General features: G+C 38.9%; 3 protein-coding genes across 5 annotated transcripts; all 3 read left to right on the forward strand.

The window, feature by feature from the left end:
• The first annotated feature begins 244 nt into the window (after nucleotides 1-244).
• On the forward strand, nucleotides 245-4,918 carry rbm12bb (RNA binding motif protein 12Bb). The gene is made up of 2 exons (XM_006801361.3): nucleotides 245-367; nucleotides 2,509-4,918. Exon 2 carries the CDS (start codon nucleotides 2,531-2,533, stop codon nucleotides 4,433-4,435), a length of 1,905 nt encoding a protein of 634 aa, XP_006801424.1. The 5' UTR covers nucleotides 245-367; nucleotides 2,509-2,530; the 3' UTR covers nucleotides 4,436-4,918.
• Nucleotides 4,919-5,603: 685 nt separating this feature from the next.
• gra (granulito) lies at nucleotides 5,604-12,319 on the forward strand. Of its 2 annotated transcripts, XM_087848164.1 has the most exons (7): nucleotides 5,604-5,693; nucleotides 8,679-8,761; nucleotides 8,865-8,908; nucleotides 9,878-9,935; nucleotides 11,521-11,627; nucleotides 11,721-11,779; nucleotides 12,063-12,319. In XM_087848164.1, the coding sequence occupies exons 2-7, from the start codon at nucleotides 8,680-8,682 to the stop codon at nucleotides 12,088-12,090; spliced, it is 378 nt and encodes a 125-aa protein (XP_087704290.1). In that variant the 5' UTR covers nucleotides 5,604-5,693; nucleotide 8,679; the 3' UTR covers nucleotides 12,091-12,319. The 2 variants fall into 2 exon arrangements, with proteins under 2 accessions (XP_087704290.1, XP_087704289.1); XM_087848163.1 differs by lacking the exon at nucleotides 5,604-5,693 and having other exon boundaries at nucleotides 5,763-8,761.
• On the forward strand, nucleotides 5,642-17,083 carry upp1 (uridine phosphorylase 1). 2 transcript variants are annotated; one of them, XM_006801360.2, is made up of 8 exons: nucleotides 5,642-5,693; nucleotides 13,445-13,487; nucleotides 13,858-13,969; nucleotides 14,076-14,234; nucleotides 14,375-14,489; nucleotides 15,652-15,861; nucleotides 15,963-16,109; nucleotides 16,192-17,083. In XM_006801360.2, the coding sequence occupies exons 2-8, from the start codon at nucleotides 13,450-13,452 to the stop codon at nucleotides 16,341-16,343; spliced, it is 933 nt and encodes a 310-aa protein (XP_006801423.1). In that variant the 5' UTR covers nucleotides 5,642-5,693; nucleotides 13,445-13,449; the 3' UTR covers nucleotides 16,344-17,083. The 2 variants fall into 2 exon arrangements, with proteins under 2 accessions (XP_006801423.1, XP_006801422.1); XM_006801359.3 differs by lacking the exon at nucleotides 5,642-5,693 and adding an exon at nucleotides 12,787-13,193.
• Nucleotides 17,084-17,378: the final 295 nt, after the last annotated feature.

The raw sequence follows: 17,378 nt of genomic DNA on the forward strand, positions 1-17,378 counted from the left end.
CTGGTTAATTAGCAAGTCGACTAATGGTTAGGCTCTGCTAGCCTAGAACTTTGCCTGAGCATTCTCACGCCGGTACAGTAGACGGCAACATGCACCTTTGACTTCGGTTTGGACCGCGCCGCCTGAGGAAGAAGAAAAAAAGGCGCCGAAGAAGGCCATTTTCGCGTTTCAGACCACACTCCATACCAGTTGGTGGCGGTAATGCACCATTCAGTTGTTTGTCAACTGGCAATAAAATTTTAAAAAGAGGAAGAAGAAGGCCATTTTCCCTGAAACAGTGCCGTGAGAGCGACGTACCCGAGCTTTATTGTTCTCATTATCAACACTACTCTCGATATTTTAACGAGAGTCTTTGGTTGCCTTTTGTGTAAGTTCTGACGTTGGTTATGTGACAGTATGGTGGTAATATTAAACAAAGAAAACGTCATCATTGCTGATGGCCGGGTTCGGGCGATAAACGAGCTAACGCTAAAGCTACAGGCCTAGCTGGGTACAAAGACGAGTGCAGCTAAGCTCGACATTTTGTTCTTGGTTTCAGCGGCAGAGGCGTTTGAAGTGCCAGAAACAACCTGGGGAACAATCCACGTTAGCTAATCTCAGCTGGCATACAAAATTACGATGTTTGCAGGTTGCGTGTATTTTACGTGTATATTTTGTCAACGATGCGGCTGACGGGGGCATATCCGATTCAGTATTGGCGACGTGGTTGTTATGTACTTGGAGCACTGAGCTTTTGATTAGTTGCACGTTGGTGACACATTTAAGTCATTTAGCAAGTTATTGTACATGTTGGGGGTTTCTCTACGTGGATGGCCAACCTGGAACAGTTAAGGCTCTGTCGTTGGTCGTGCCCCCCTCCCGTGATGCATGGGTGGTGATTTCTGGTTGACAGCAACTGTCAGTTTGCAAAGATTCTGAGATCTCCCTGCCGTGCATGAAGGCGACTCATCAAGATACCATGCTAGTTCGTTTTCTCATTGATATTGGTGGTAAAAAGTCCTGTAATTTTCACTTTGGGTTAATGATCTTGAACTGAGCAGTGACTTCAGCGTGCTCCTGCATAAGGACCATATGAGCGACTGGCTCAAAGTCTTACTTATTTCCTTTACCTGATACAGCCATTGCTGCTATAAACTGCACGTTTTGGAATCATTGGGAGAAGCTGGATCAAGGCGGCAATGTAGTGAAGAAACCTTGAAGAAGAGCAACATCCTGATTTCTTTGGGGGTTTTTTTCCTGCTTTGGTTCGTCAGAAACAACAGTCTAGCTCGACCTGTCCGACCAGCTTGAAAGCAGGAAATCTGAACTGGTAACACAAAAAAGGAGTGAACAAAGGAGTGTGAATTTTCACCATCTAATTAGGTTTGCTTATAAGAAGATCCAAATTCATTTAATTATGAATTGAGGTGGACTTTGTGGTGGCTGAAGCATAAAACGTTTTTTAACTAGCTTTTTACAAGCAGTCAGCTATTAACTTTTGAAAAATTGGAGTGTTTTGCACAGCTTTGAAGCTAAAATGTACATAATTGATACATTTGGGTATTGTAAGTAACGTCAAGTAAGGACTTCTTTGCCCAAAACAAATGAAAATGCTGCTTTGAGCTATAACCACACTGGTATACTCCTAGCTCTAAAGCAATACTGAAGGGTTTCACGTGTTGTAAATGTGCAGCTTAATGTGCTTGTGAAGTCTGAGACTGATTTGGAGCAGCGTTTGATCATGTCTGGGACAGATGGAGCAAAGGTTAACGGTTGGAGATGTTATCTGCTGTTAAGCGTGATCTTGTCATTTTTTTCTGTAAGATGACAGTGCCAGATGAAGAACTACTCCCTACCCCCCACCCCTCCACCAAGCGCAGATTTCACAGCTGGATTTATGACTGGTCATCGAGGCTGTTCTCCTACAGTTGATCACTTGGCTAAATAAGTGGACATTATTTATAAACTTGAAAGTGGACTCGCTATATTGAGGATTTTTCTTCTTTGGGAGGGGGTTTCATTTTCAGCTTGGCATCTTTCAGAACTAATCTTGCTCGGTTATTGAAACCAGTATGGTGTTGTTGTTTTTTGGGGGGTTTTTTTCCCTCATTTGCTGGTGAACACTGTGCCACCGATGTTTTTTTTGTTTGGGTTTTTGGTGAAGTCAATTTGGTGGGAACTTGAGTCAAATATTTTAAATAGTGAGCAGAATTTTAGTTTTAATATGGTCTGTGTTTTAGTTCCTTGATTTTGCTGCGATTTCAACGTAAAGGCCTTTAGTTTTGTGCTTTGAAGCTTGGCTCTTTAGAATGTGAGGTGGATTTGTGATTAACCTCTGCAGTTCTTATTAGGCAGTCTTGTGTGTTTTTTAAAATTGGCCGTTTTGGGTATTGGTGTAATGGTGTGTCTGCCCCTGAGAGTGCATTGCTTTTCAGATTCCATGGTGGTACAGTGAAATGCCGGGAAATTGGCACAGAGCTACAGATGCTCTGTTGGCAATAATATTATTCTATATCCTTCTGTCTACAGGTGCTGTTGTTTGTGCTTCAGCATGGCGGTCGTCATCCGTTTACAGGGCCTGAGAGTCACAGCGGGTTCTGAGGATATTCGCAGGTTCTTCACTGGCCTCAAAATTCCTGATGGAGGGGTGCATATAATTGGTGGGGAGCGAGACGAGGCTTTCATTATCTTTGCTTCAGATGAAGATGCAAGAAGAGCCATGATACGGTCAGGTGGTGTCATTAGAGGCTCACCTGTTACATTGCTGCTAAGTAGTAAAGCAGAGATGCAGAATATGCTCGACAGAACAACAAAAATTGTGGAGAGGGATCAGAAAAGGCGGCTTGAAGATGACGTTGGACATCCTCGCAGATCTATGGAGCCAGAGATGGGCAGAAGATCAGCCAGCAGATCGGGTGACACTCCTCCACCCCTGCTCCAGAGGGCCCCAAACACAGATGATGTGTTTTTGTTTCTAAAAGGTCTGCCTTTCTCTGTCACTGAAAAGGAAATTTGTGACTTTTTTGGTGGTTTAGTTGTTGATGAAGTTGTTTTAGTAAAAAATCGCCAAGGATTAAACAATGGAACAGGTTTTGTCAAATTTGCAACAAGAGAGGATGCAATGGAAGGGTTGAAGAGAGATCGGGAATACATTGGCGCAAGGTATATTGAGATCTCCACGACAACATTGAATGATTGGCATCGGGTTACTGGTAGAATGCCAACAGCTGTCATAGGTGGCAGTTTCCAAAGGGGGCGGTCACCCATTCCCAATCAGAGGGATCCACAGCACCGTGTAAGGTCACGATCGCCTGTGGCTCAGAGGCACATTGCTCCTTCAGAAGGGGAGTACTGTGTTTTGTTGGAAAATCTGTCATTTGCAGTGGAAAAAGAACATATAAAACATCTTTTTCATAATGCGAAACTTGGGGATGACCAGATCCTGCACTTGATTGACTCTGACGGGAAACAAAAAAGATCTGCACTGGTGCTGTTCAAGAGTTTGCGTGACTATTGTGAAGCTTTAGCTCATGAAAAAAGACAGTTTTTCAATCGACTAGTGCATACCCGTCCAGTTTCGAGGGAGAACATGATTGCCCTTCTGAAACCTCAAGGGACCACTGTCCGGCCTTCTGGAAACTCTGAAAGGTTTCAGGAGGGGCCTGCGTCTTACTCCAGTGATCCTTATGACTCAGAGAAGATATGTGTGTTTGTGCGAAACCTGCCATTTGATGTACGAAAAGTTGAGATCATCGACTTCTTCCTTGGGTTTAATATCACAGAGGACAATGTGTGTGTGCTGCAGGACCGAGAAGGTGCTGGGGTTGGACAAGCTTTGGTGGTCTTTGGATCTGAGGCAGAGGCTATGAGGGCACTCATTCTCGATGGACGACGGTTTCTTGGGTCAAAAGTCATACTAAAATGCATTACACGTTCTGAGATGCAGGAGTTGGGTGTTGATCCACCAGTGGTGCAAGAGCCACTGCTGAGAGGGGAGCAGTACTCGGGCAAGAGCAGCGAAGCATCTTATCTCACTGGTGACACTTCATATCCTGACTTCAGGGTTCCTCGTGATGGGGGTATACCAGTAACTAATGCACAGGATAGCATCCATGGAGGTATTGATTATGAGCCTCGTGCAGCACGGTCTCGTTCTCCAGAAGACCGGGGCAATGGAGTTCGTGGCAGTTTTCGCTCCCCTGTGGAGCCTTTTGACGCTCCCACCTGTGTTCAGTTACTCAACCTACCTTTCCAAATCAGAAGTGAAGAAATCTACGATTTTTGTTATGGGTATCGTATAATACCTGGATCTGTGTCACTGCAGTATGACCAGAGTGGAAAACCTAAAGGCTCTGCTACTTTGGTATTTGAGTCTCGTCGAGAGGCTTTAACGGCAGTTGAAGAACTAGGTGGGAGACCAATAGGGCAGAGAAAAATAAAGCTACTCCTTGTGTGAAAGTAAAATTGCTTTTCATTGCACTTAAAATTCCAGGTGTAATTGGAAATGTAAACAATGTTGATTTGAAAAACCACTGCCTTGTGTTTTGATTTTTTTTAATTTTTTAATTTTTTTTATTTTTGGTAGGGGGGAAAAAAGGAGGGTGTTGGGGGCTGTTGATATGGGATGGCTTTATGATTCTACCTATAAAGTTAGCTTGCATGTATTTAATTTAGCCTTGTTTTATCTGCTAAAAGCAATACTCTATTTCAATTTTTGATTGAACTTGTTATAGTGTGTATTCCATTTCATCTTGCTGTCTTTTTGTCATTTTAAAATAAAAATGGATGCGTTTGAATTGTTAACATTAAATTAGGATCTGCTGATCAAGCTTGTCTATACAGGATACAGATAAATAATGAATAAAAAATATTTCGAGTTCAGTGATGCTTTTGTTTTTTCTCTACTCAAAGACCTGTTATGATATTCTGCATTTTATTGATTTTATTTTTTTGTAGACAGCCTTCAAAGAACAAAACTTTAAATACGACTACTGTTTAAATGGTCACTACTCATCTGTAGTGGTGAGTATGGTGTACTGACAGGTTTGAAATAATAATTATAGAGGCCTGTCTAAAACTATTGCGTGGTTTGTTTGTTTTTTTTGTGTGTGTGTGTGTGCTTTCTGCTCATTTTACATAATTTGTAAGCACTGGGAGAGCTGCTCACCTCATACCTAGTGAGAAAATTAGTTTAAAAAATGTGAATGTTTAAAATGACTATCTAATTTTCTGTTGTGTATAACAATCTAAAATAGCTTTGTATACAAAATTTCTCAAGACATGAAGTTAACTGATAAACGGTAGTTGATCAACCACTAAGCACTAATCCAATGTTGCAACGAGGTGTACCGGGTCCTGGTAGCCGCCTAAGCAATGGCGAGGTGTGGCTTCACATCAAATACGGCTGTCACAGAAGACGTACAGTTATAAAAAGAAAAAAAAAACTCCTTTTAATGCTGTAAAGATAGAGTCAATACCTACTTGTATAGAAAAAACATTCAGATATTGATAAAATTGCCAATTAGATTAAATGTAGAAACAACACTACTCCCTTTTCACAACAGTAGAACGTGTATCGATGAGGGTGACTGCACGAGTTTTATTTTGAAAATTAAAATTCGGAAGTCGTGTGTTATTTGTGTTCTTTCTTCCTCTTGACACTGGTGTGGCGAACAGGCTGAAATCCACGCTGAGGGAATTTCGTAGAACTAGAGGTGAATAAATTTTAAACCTCGATATCTATAAATTCGCGCGATGGGCATAGCGTTGCTAGTTAGATTTAATAGATGTTTATAGGAGTTCAAACTTTTGCATCGTTTTTCTAGTAGTTGTCTTATTTTTCTTTCTCGTTTTGTTGTTTTAACGTCATTTAGCCTATCTGTACACACAATGCTGACCATTAAATACCCAGCGAACTGTGAACGTTCACATCAACCGCTAATGTTAACGTTAGCTGCTCGCCGTTGCCTTGATGCGCAGGCTTTACACAGATTCATTTTATTTTTTGCGGGTGCCATGAGCGCGTTATAGTGGACAGCGGGATCGTTACACCTGTTTTCAAAAGTTGTTTTGTTAATGCAGTTAAATTGAGATTTAGATTTTTAGAAAAGGTTTTTAACAACTATTGTTGACAGCCTCATAAAGTTTGCAAGTTAGCTTACATCCAGTGTAGCAAAGTTAAGCTAAAAGAAACATGTTAAGTAACAAGTAAATAAACAACTAACATTAAACCGATTTTTATTTAAGTATATTAAGCCGGAGAATATATTATTTATGTAAGGTTCTTATTTAATTATTTTTCTATTCTGTTTCTCTGTATGCTAAACCTTAGGAGTTTGATATTTAACAATCTAATCCTGACCAGACTATTGTAGCGAATAAAATGTGAATACTTTCTTTTTCTTTGATATTTCCCTATTTGTGTTTATCGTTATCAGTAATTCTTCCTTTTTATAACAGATATCACACCGCATTTAATCATTGTTTTCTTTAAACAAAAATGAAATGAAAAATTGTTTAAACAAAATTACTATTATTATTATTATTGTTGTTGTTATTTGGCCAGCCTTGTCTGTGACTTCTTACAAAACACACTTTCACACCTGGATGAGTTAACACCAGATGAGTTAGCATAATACTTTTTGCTGTACAATATAAAGTGCCTTGGGGTGACTGTTGCTGTGATTTGGCACTGTGTACTGTCATGTGAGAAAATTGGGACACCCCATTAACTAATCAGCTCTTTATTATGAACTGTTCACATATCAATTTCCAATCATGATTTTATGTATTACTGGAAAAGAAAGTGACATAATTGCAATTAAACAACATAAATGAACATTTTGTGAAACATCAAAAAAAGATAAACAAAAATGTTTGTTTTAATGGAGGAAAAAGTTAGGACACCCTACCCCCTGATAACTAGTGTTGCCTCCTTTGACTCATATAACTTCAGCGGGATGCCTTTTGTAACTTTTTACCAGTCTCTGACATGATCAGAAGAAGGTTTGCTCCACTCCTCAGTGCAGAATTCTTTCAGCTGTGAGATGTTTGAGGGTTTTCTGGCATGTACAGCCCGTTTCAAGTCACCCCACAGCATCTTAATGGGGTTAGGATCAGGGCTTTTACTTTGCCATTCCAGGACTCTCCACTTCTTAGTTTTTAGCCAGTCCTTGGTGGATTTGCTGGTATGCTTTGGGTCATTGTCATGTTGCAGTGTCCAGTTCCGCTTCAGCTTTAATTTTTTAACAGATGGTCTCACATGTTCTTCAAGCACCCTCTGATACACAGCAGAATTCATGATGGATTCTGTGATGGTGAGCTGGCCAGGTCCTGCTGCAGCAAAGCATCCCCAAACTAGGATGCTGCCACCTCCATGCTTCACAGTTGGTATGAGGTTCTTTTCTTGGAAGGCTGTATTTGGTTTACGCCAAACATGTCTACTGTTCTGGTGTCCAAATAATTCAATTTAAGACTAATCTGTCCAAAGAACATTATTCCAGAAGTCATGGTCTTTGTCCACTCTTAGTAAGCAAAGGCTTCCTCCTTGCACACCTCCCATGAAAGCCAAACTTGTGTAGAGATAGTAGAGTCATGCACTTTCACTTCGACAGTAGCCAGAGCCTGCTGTAGTTCCCGTGATGACATTTTAGGATTTTTGATGACTTCTTTGAGAATCTTGCGCTCTGCTCTGGGGGTTAATTTGCTTGGACGGCCAGACCTGGGCATGGTGGCAGTTGTTTTGAATGTCCTCAATTTTCCAGTCGGTGGAATGGCTCAAATTCTTTTGAGATCTTTTAAAATCCCTTACCAGACTCGTAAGCAGCCACAATCTTCTTTCTGAGAGCATCATACAGCTCTTCAGTTCTCACCATGGTGCTCACTCCAGCAGTCAGGAGTACACCAAACTAAATCTGAGGTATAGATAAGGCAAGGCTCTTTTAAAATGCTGGTTAACGATGTACTGATCATGTGCACCTAATGTGATACACCTGTGTGTGACTTTAACCATTTTAAGTGGGATAATATGTGTGGGTGTCCTAATTTATTCCTCACCAGAAATTACATTCTTTTTAAATTACATTTCACATAAATAAAGGCTTTTCTTATTTTTTTAATTGTTTAGTGATATTATTTGGATTCCTCAGTATCATTAAAATTGGTATTAAATATCCATATGGCCAAATGTATTTTAAAATATGCAGGCTTTCATAGGGTGTCCTAATTTTCTCACATGACTGTATATAAATTGAACTGAAACAGGGACTGTGATTGCAGTTTGGTTTTGTATCACAAACATTTTTTGTTTTGTTTTTGTTTGTTTTGCTAGTTTCACAAAATCTAAGCAATCATCTTGTTATGTAGATGCATGACATTTACAACTTTTCATACCAATAAACTCAAATTATTTAGTGAAGTATTTGAATATTGTAGCTGTAAAAAATAATTAAGTCATTACCAATGGAAATAAAATAATATCAATAATTTATAGGGTCATAAATCATTACACACTATAGTGAAAAGTTGTAAGTATTCCTGATATGCAGCCTTGGCCTTGGTTTGGACTCCAAACCCCTCTTTTTAAAACACTGAAAAGTAATATATTAGTGACTAATGTCGCCTTCCGTTAATGCAGCACTGCTTAGTAGGCTTGTAGAAATTAGTAGGCTTAAAGCATGTTTGAACCTTACTGACGCCAGAATGGAGGTATCAAGGAGAAGAATCCTTCAAAAGCACCTGGAGCCAGCGAGACCCCTGCGCCGCTGCATTCCTGCCGACATTGGTAAGTCATCAGTGCAAGTAAACAGGATCAAATGTGCCAGTTTGAAATGTAATGTGTTCCTGTGTAATGAATGTTCATATGGGGATTTTAATACTTTGTTTAGATCCACCAATAAATCCTGCTGCACATGTGCTGATGGATCAAGAGGCAAGTAAAAAAAAAACCTAATTATGAAGATGGTTGCATGGTGATGCAGTGGTTAGTACTCGTGACTTATAGGAAGAAGGTTAGTTCTGTGTGGAGTTTAAATCTTCTCCATGTGTCTGCATGGCTTCTTCCCACAGTCCAAAGACATGCAAAGGTTAGGTTAATAACTGTTCATCTGGACGTTACGTTTTCAATGGGAAAAATGTTTTGTCACTCATCCAATTGAATTCTTCAGTCTCGAGACTGAAGAATTCCCTTGGATGAGTGATGCAACGCTACGTCCAGATGAACAGAATCCACCTTTTGGGATTTACTTACCTGGATGATTGAGCATGCATCAAGACGTTAGGTTAATAGGTGATTCTAAGTTGACTGTAGGTATGAATGTGAGTATGTCTGTCTCCCTCTCTATTACAGCTGTGCACTATGAAAGCTGGGATAGACTAAACATATTACACTTTTTTCACAGAAGGTAAAATATAGTTTTGGTAAATGAAGCCTACTAATAAAAAAGGAGTTTAAACGACATTGTTACAAAAAGGTGAAGCTGACAGTGTATATATGATATGGAGATACATGTATAACAGTACTGAAAAAAGTACTAAAAAGCATCTACCTGTTTGAAGGTAATTCATAATCAAACAACAAAAAAGGATGGGAAAGTGAACATGTTCTAAGCTTTGACTTTCCATAGTTTGTCCATCAGGCTCTAGCTTGTCACTGCAAATATGGGTTTTGTAGAGACGCTGTTTTTCCACTGTGTGAGCACCTTATGCCACCAGAGTAAACCTGTGACACACCTCAACATTTGAGAACGGTGGCACTACACAAAGATGACACATAACACTAACCTAATGATTTCCTTTCAAATAACTAATCATTTAAATATTCGGCGCTTCAGTATTTTAGACTCATGATATCATGCTTTTTAAAAAAAATATATTTAAGCTGAAATTTTGTATTTGATAGACAAATATTGGTGTAGAGCAGTTCTACAAGATCATCAACCTTCATAAACAGAAAAAAGGTGAGTCTTTTCTTCTTCTTCTTATATTATTTTTTTCCAAAATAATATATTTTACTGTCCCATAGGCTAATAAACAAGGCGTGGAAAGCACTTCAGCTTGTCAGTGTGGTAAACAAGTGTTTTTGGTGTGCATTCTAGTAGCTGCAATTCCAGAAATGCCAAGGAGGCTTAGCAGGAGATTAAAAGCAAGTATACACATAGATAGTACATTTCATACATTTTCTGAATCACAGATTAAGACACATACGTTTGCATGAGAGTGAGACACAGTTTTCACTTCGTTCAGTGTTTTTTGTAAGGTTACGGTTTAATAACTTGCACATATAAAATGTATTCTGCCAGAAGAAAATCTGTCACAATGCTGTAAATGCAAGACTCTGAGAAAATGTTCTTCACAATTTTATACCAAACCTCTGAACCAAACATAACCTGCTCCTGGCCGTTCTAGTTTTTATTCTTCCACCTGCAGCTTTTCTGGTTTTTAAGGGTTCAAGCATAAAGATTAAATAAAAAACAAAATCATAGACTCAGTCTATGAACAAATTTGATGAGAAGTCAACAATATATGGTCCTGTTTTATGATCATGTATTAATGCTTATAGAACAATGAAACTATTTTAAAGTTTTTTGTTGCCAGCAGAAAAAAACCCAAGGAATCAGATTTTGTCATCAGGGAAACCCAAAGACTTTAGAAGCAAATGAAAAACTTCAGACCCTCGTATTCTCCCCTCAGGTGTCTGAAGAATCTTCCTGGAATTAGTGTTTTGTGAAGAACTGTTTGGTCATTAGGCAGTAATTTCATACCGATTGGTCTCTAATCTGGAACATAACATGCTCCAGAGCAGGTTAGGTTTGCAGCATAAGTTATCATGGCAATGTACCCCAGTAAGAAGTAAACCACCTTTGTAGTACGGGAAATCCAAGGTTAACTCTGAAGTTACCTGGATAATCCGATATCCTGCTTCACAGTCAGGCCTCTGGTCACTCTGACTGAAAATCTGAGCATCTCAACTCTACTGCTTCCAGCTCAACCTTGTCTCTTTTTGTCAGAGCCACTGTCTCCAAACCATTCATCACAGCAGGTCTCGCTAACGTCTTGCAAATCTTCCCTTTCACTCTTGCAGCGATACTTCTGTCACAAATCACTCAAACCCTGGTCTCCTCCACTCCCCCTTGCCTGCATGCTCTTCTTCACCTCGCTTATGCTCTGTTCATCCCTTTGAAGGGTTAACCCCATGTATTTAAACTCATTTACCCTCATTACCTCTATACTTTACAGCTTCACTGTTACACCTGTCATCAAACCTTGAATTCATAAACAGTGACAAGGAGGAGGTGTGGAATGACCACAAGAGGGCCTTAACATCCAGTAATCAGAGAATTATCACAGAACTGAATAAGCTTCTTAGAAGGAATTTAAATTTTTTTAGTGAGGTTGTGTTCAATGTTAGCCAATGCAGAAGTGTTGGTGAATCCCAATGCATCACAAACATGTTTTGTCAGTTTTATTACCTTTGAGGTAAAGAAGCAACCAGATTCTTTTGGATATCCCTAACTTGAACTCTTATGCCATGTTTATCTTCAGACAGGATATCTTACACAAGGGACTTCTTAATTGGTCTGGCCAGTTGTCCGGAGGCCAGGAAGAAGCCAGAATTCTTGCCAGAGCACCCAATAGTGTTAAGTGAGGCAGTAAGTGTAAAATTATTGTTGTTTACTTGCTAAGTGGTCCAAATAATATCAGTAGTGTCTGGATTTAAAAATGCTTTTATACTATCTTCACAGAGAGATCCTGAGCAACTAAGGCTTTATGAAATTAGGATGAATGGCAAGAAAGATAAAATGTGAGTTTAATACTGTAAATTTGTTGCCACAGTTTGACTTTAATGCCTTTTTCATACAGTAGAAAAACAGTAGAGAGTATAGATTATGATTTGAATGAAATACCCATTGTTCTTCAAGACTAATTTGAACATTGGACATTTATAACACCAGTTAATGTGTATATGTATGAATTAAGTTAAAGTTAAAACCTAGAAAAAAAGGTAGTTTTTACGGTATATTGTTAAAATTAGGTCGCTAACATAAACACCATAATAAAAATATGTCACCTTTGTTTGTTTTTAGGGCGGCTGAAGGGCTTCACTCACCTTGAGAAATTAGTCTTGCTTGTGCAGTGTTTGTGTTTGCTGTTCTTCCTTTCAGTTTAATTTAACTTTTTATTTCCTATTTATTATTTTGCAGGAGGTTGACAAGAATTTCAATTTTTGATAACCCCCTGAGAGTGCTGTAGTGTATTTATACTGTGTGAACACCTTTTTGAAACAGAAAAAAAACCCTGAATGGCTACTTTTCAGATGCTTTAATAAAAGTCCTGAACTGAAGTGATGGCGTCAATTATGTTTACACATAATTAGAAGTTCTCTGGAGTCAAGATTTGCATTTGTCTACAAATTGCTTTTGATTTTCTGTCCTATACCTCTGCTATTATCAACCTGCTTCAGCAGCAGTTTCCATCACAAATGCACACCTGTGTATTGTACAGCTGGTGAGCATGTCCGAGCATTAAACAGCTTAAGAAATTGGCATAAACGGGAGTGACTCTTGCATCAGTCAAGCAGATATTAACAGGAACACCAATGGTATTTTATTTTATCTGTTTGTTATGTGTGCTACATTCATAAAGTGGTTATTTGACAACACATTTGCTATTAAAAGAAAAAGATTAACGGTCAACATGAAACCATGCATTCTTAAATCTACAGGAAGTGAAAATCACACATGAAAGATTTTATTGAGCACATTTTATAAAATGTAAGTATTTTTTACATTATTCGAGGATAAAACCACCATGATTCCTGTACTTAATGAATCATTTTCTTGTATAACCTTCGTCATTTTGACCAAACTGACTCGCACAAAATAAACTCTCGGAAAAGTACTGCTTTTCCCAACATCTGCGGAAATCCTTTAATATCGCCGCTGTAACATCTGCTGCACTTCATCGACCTCTGTACGTGACCGGAAGCCGGTAGCCAACAAGTGAGTGGGTGACGAGACTCATTTAGTACCCCTAACTCATCTGACGTCACGGCTTTGTGGGCCGGCTCTCGGCGTTACGCCAGATTTTCATACTGAAATTAAACGGAGGAAGACAGCAGCAGAAAAGTAACCTCTCAAAGAGCAAAACATCTGTATCTGCTTTTTATTTTTTGTTTTGTTTCTTGGTTTCGTGAGTGCCGTTGGCTGATTTTTCAGGTAAGGATGAAGCTCATAATTATTCTGTAGCCGGTGCGCGATAGTGCTGAATCTGCATGTTGACAGTATGTTCCTATGGTGACTGTTTTAAATGTAAAAACAAAACCAAAAACCTTAATTGTCCAGATTTGAGAACTCAGTTAGATGTTGGTGAAATTCTAAGTAACAGGCTTTCTCAGCAACCAAGTGTGGTTATGCGTTTCTTTCATTCTGCTCACTGAGTAATTTTGTTCGGATTCGGCTGTTCGCAGGAAAAATGGACTCCAAGGCCGAAGGAAGCGCTCCGTGCAGCAGGTGAGAAGTTCCGGTCAACATAATGTTCAACATATTTGTTTAAAAACGCAGGTACTACTCGACAAAACCGCTTCCCACACGTCAACTGCAATGTCGTCTTGGAATGAGGAAGCTGGGGTGTGACAGGATATATGGCCATTGATTTTCTTTTCTTTCTTTTCCCCCCTGAAAGTCGTGACGGTTTTGTTATTGTTAAATAACACCGTCTTTACAGAACCAATGAGATATTTGTAATACTACCCCGTTAGCTACCCACCATATTTACGTAACAATCACACAGATCAATGAAGAGCAATATTGCTCTTCATTGATCTGTGTGATTCAGTGTTTTAACAGACCTTTTCATGTCTATCCTTCTCCCCTCTTAAAGCCCTGTTTATGTGCACAACCCACACCTGGATGCACTGAAAGAAGACATCCTCTACCACTTCAGTCTAGGAACTGAAACTCATAGCCTACAAGATATGTTTGGTGATGTCAAAGTAATGTATCCCATAGTCATCTTTTTAAATTTTTATTTTAAAGCCTTGAGCTTGTTTTTGTCTGTGCGGTTCTCACGTCTATCTTCATGTGTGTGCTTTACTGTAGTTTGTTTGTGTGGGTGGGAGTCCCTGGAGAATGAAAGCATTCACTGAGTACATCGCAGCTGAGCTCGGTATGGAAGACCCCAAATCTGAGTATCCAAATATCTGTGCTGGGACGGATCGTTATGCCATGTACAAAGTTGGCCCTGTCCTCTCTGTCAGTGTATGTAAGAACAATATCCTCAATGTTATTTTGTTTTCCACATGATCGTTTTCTTAACTTGTATTTGTTAATCTACCTAAATGCATAATAATATCATGAACATCATTTAAAATTGTGTATATCTCTGCTTGTTTTTGCAGCACGGAATGGGCATCCCATCTATTGCCATAATGTTGCATGAGCTAATAAAGCTCCTCTATCATGCAAAGTGCACAGATGTTACAATTATACGCATTGGGACATCAGGTGGAGTAGGTACGTGCATTCGGGCCCTTTTCTTGGTGAGGAAAGGTGAAGTGACCCTTTGGAATTGGGTGCTGTTTGGGATTAATTTGTAGATTAAGCCTAAAGACCAGCTTGTGATAGGATCTTAGTTACCATGGGACTAATTACATGTCATACCAGACCCATTTTCCAAATCATTGTAGTAAACTAAACAACCAAAATAAGTTTTTTTGTTTAATTTGATAAATATTTGTCAGTTTGGGGACTGATTTATTTCTTGTGCGCAGCTGTGCAAGATGCAGTTACAAAATGTTACCGGTGAATAGCTGAAAGCGAAAGTATGAACCTGTCAACAAAATGGTCTCTAGGTTAATGATTTGTTTTCAGTTTAGACAAAACGAGACAAAGGTTTCTGTGTTATTAGTTACATTTTAACAAAGCTCAAAGGATCGGGTATTACAACTAGCGGGAAAGCAGAGATGGTGTAAGCAAAAACGAGTGACAACGTAAGAGTGATGAATGCTGAGCACTAGACTGGAAAACTGTGAAATTTTAGGTCAAAGTTACACTTAAACGAAGATCAGTATTGAGGGGTTACATATTTTTTTGTCATTGTAAATATATAATAATACATGTGCAGCATTAGCAAGCTAGAAATTCTTTTGTCATTTAATAATTTTCCTGGTAATTGTGTCGCACGCACTTTCCAGTAGATGGATCGTGTGATGACGCAAGAGATGACAACAGAGTCTTTGTTTTGAAAAATCCCAAGAAACAGACTAAGGTTCCTTAATCAAATCGCTTCATGAAAACATTTTCACAATTAATTGCAAATGCTTGGATTTAACTGATTTTTTCAGACTTTTGAAAGAGAGATCAGCTGATCTTTGAAGCCTGCCTTTGAAATTTACACAGCCTTGGCCTTACACAAGCAATGGCATGAACATTTAGCTGTTGCCCTGTGTTGCATCTTTGATTTTGAAGTCTATACATGTAACATTTCCAGCACATGATGCACACGATGGTGATTCAATTCTAGAAGCTGTGACTAAATTTTACAACCACAGATCTTCATAGTAAAGATATATGCTCTAGAAAAAAAGTAAATTAAAGTAATTTTTCCTAAAATCTTTACATTTGTATTTTCACTTTAAAAAACTTTTTCATCTAACCTGCTGTATTTGGCTTTCAGGACTTGATCCTGGCACTGTTGTTGTCACCAAGCAGTCTGTGGATCCCACCTTTCAGCCCAGATTTGAGCAGGTGATCCTTGGGAAGACCGTGGTGCGCAATACTGATCTGGACCAAAGCCTGGCTGAGGAACTGCTGCAGTGCAGCAAGGAGCTAAGCCAGTTTAAGACAGTTGTAGGCAACACCATGTGCACGCTGGATTTCTATGAAGGTTTGAGTTCTGATGCATCAATGTGTTAGCGAGTACACTGTTTGCCAACATCTATAGTCTTTCACTGTCTTCCTGTTTTCTCTGTTTGATCACACGTGTAGGGCAAGCCCGTTTGGACGGCGCTTTCTGCTCCTACACTGAGGAGGACAAGCAAGACTACCTCAACAAAGCTCAGGAAGCGGGAGTTTGTAATATAGAGATGGAGTCATCAGTGTTTGCTGCTATGTGTAAACTGAGTGGTCTACGAGGTAAGAAATTTCAATATCAGCATCGTTTTACTTCTGACAGCATTTTGAGTGTCTGAAAACTTTTATCTCTGTTTGTGAAAAGCGGCTGTGGTTTGCGTCACGCTCCTGGATCGGCTGAAGGGAGATCAGCTGGGCAGCTCTCACGAAGTTCTTCACAGTTACCAGCAGCGTCCTCAGATACTGGTCGGCTACTACATTAAGAAGCAGCTGAATGCCAAAGCGAAAGATAGCTAAATAAATGCAAGCATACAGTGAATTCTTATTATCTTCTGTCTAGAAGCCATACCTTTAAATATCTCCAAAAGACTTAAATGATGCCTTCTTTTTATCCTTTGACACTGATTTAGTTGATACACTGCTATAAAAACATGCACCACTGCACTGTTGTTTAATTTGTATTTCTCTTAAGTACACTTGAATTAATGTAGCACCCCTGTATTTAAAGTGAGTTAAGTTCATTAAATATGTGTATTAGTTAAGGTCGTCTTTGTTCTACTTGACATGTAAAGTTTCAGATCCGTAAAACTTGAACCTGTAAGTCTAAACTTACAGTGGTGCCATAACAAAATGACCTTTTTACACCTATTATAAAAAATAAATTTTTAAAATATTATATAGGTTTAGATTTGTTGTTGAAAACTTAACTGTGTATGTGGAGATTTTTTTTTTACATTTTTATTGTCATCCAGATTGTATTGAGTTTCTTCGACCTTTGTATATGTGCTCAGCATTTCTTTCACAATATAAAAGCTGCAACAACACTCTGCTTGAGAAAGATTTCTGCTTTGTGTCATAAATAAAGCAAGCTAGTAAAGCTTTGTGCAGTCTGAAATTTCACAACATATTAAGAAAAGAATTCTTTATGTAAGAAGCACTGCGGCACAAATGAAATGTGAAGTTTGTTATATGATCTGTCAGTATTTGCAGCTCTTGAAAAGCCTGGTGAAGTCAAGATCAGCATCCTGACCAATAAACAAGCCAAAGATATTAATAAATGGTGTTCTGGTGTGTACTGATTGAACAGTAAATTATAAATAATAATAATAATAAATCTCCCTAAAAGATTTAGGGTAGCCCGATGTTGATGTCACATTAACTGTTAACGCCACATTAAAGGACACTTTTACGGTGGTCAATTTATGGAAAAGACACAAAGGTTTGAGGGAAGGAAGTATTTTGTAATTTTTAGGGGTCAGAGTAATTTTTCATGTTGCTGCTTTTTTTGTAATAAAAAGCTCACACAGTATTAGTCGCTTAAAAATTGGACAC

The sequence above is a fragment of the Neolamprologus brichardi genome, chromosome 11 (assembly GCF_056152115.1).
Source record: "Neolamprologus brichardi isolate AB-2024 chromosome 11, ASM5615211v1, whole genome shotgun sequence".
NCBI classification, from domain to species: Eukaryota; Metazoa; Chordata; class Actinopteri; order Cichliformes; family Cichlidae; genus Neolamprologus; species Neolamprologus brichardi.

What these genes read in the sequence shown, in the direction of transcription:
- rbm12bb (XM_006801361.3), top strand. Translation starts at nt 2,531, where the DNA reads ATGGCGGTCGTCATCCGTTTACAGGGCCTGAGAGTCACAGCGGGTTCT.
- gra (XM_087848163.1), top strand. Translation starts at nt 8,593, where the DNA reads ATGTCGCCTTCCGTTAATGCAGCACTGCTTAGTAGGCTTGTAGAAATT. An exon ending in ATGTGCTGATGGATCAAGAG is followed by an intron (nt 8,909 to 9,877) that starts GCAAGTAAAAAA and finishes TGTATTTGATAG; the next exon opens with ACAAATATTGGTGTAGAGCA. An exon ending in AATGGCAAGAAAGATAAAAT is followed by an intron (nt 11,780 to 12,062) that starts GTGAGTTTAATA and finishes GTTTGTTTTTAG; the next exon opens with GGCGGCTGAAGGGCTTCACT.
- upp1 (XM_006801360.2), top strand. Translation starts at nt 13,450, where the DNA reads ATGGACTCCAAGGCCGAAGGAAGCGCTCCGTGCAGCAG. An exon ending in GGAAGCGCTCCGTGCAGCAG is followed by an intron (nt 13,488 to 13,857) that starts GTGAGAAGTTCC and finishes CCCCTCTTAAAG; the next exon opens with CCCTGTTTATGTGCACAACC. An exon ending in ATATGTTTGGTGATGTCAAA is followed by an intron (nt 13,970 to 14,075) that starts GTAATGTATCCC and finishes GCTTTACTGTAG; the next exon opens with TTTGTTTGTGTGGGTGGGAG.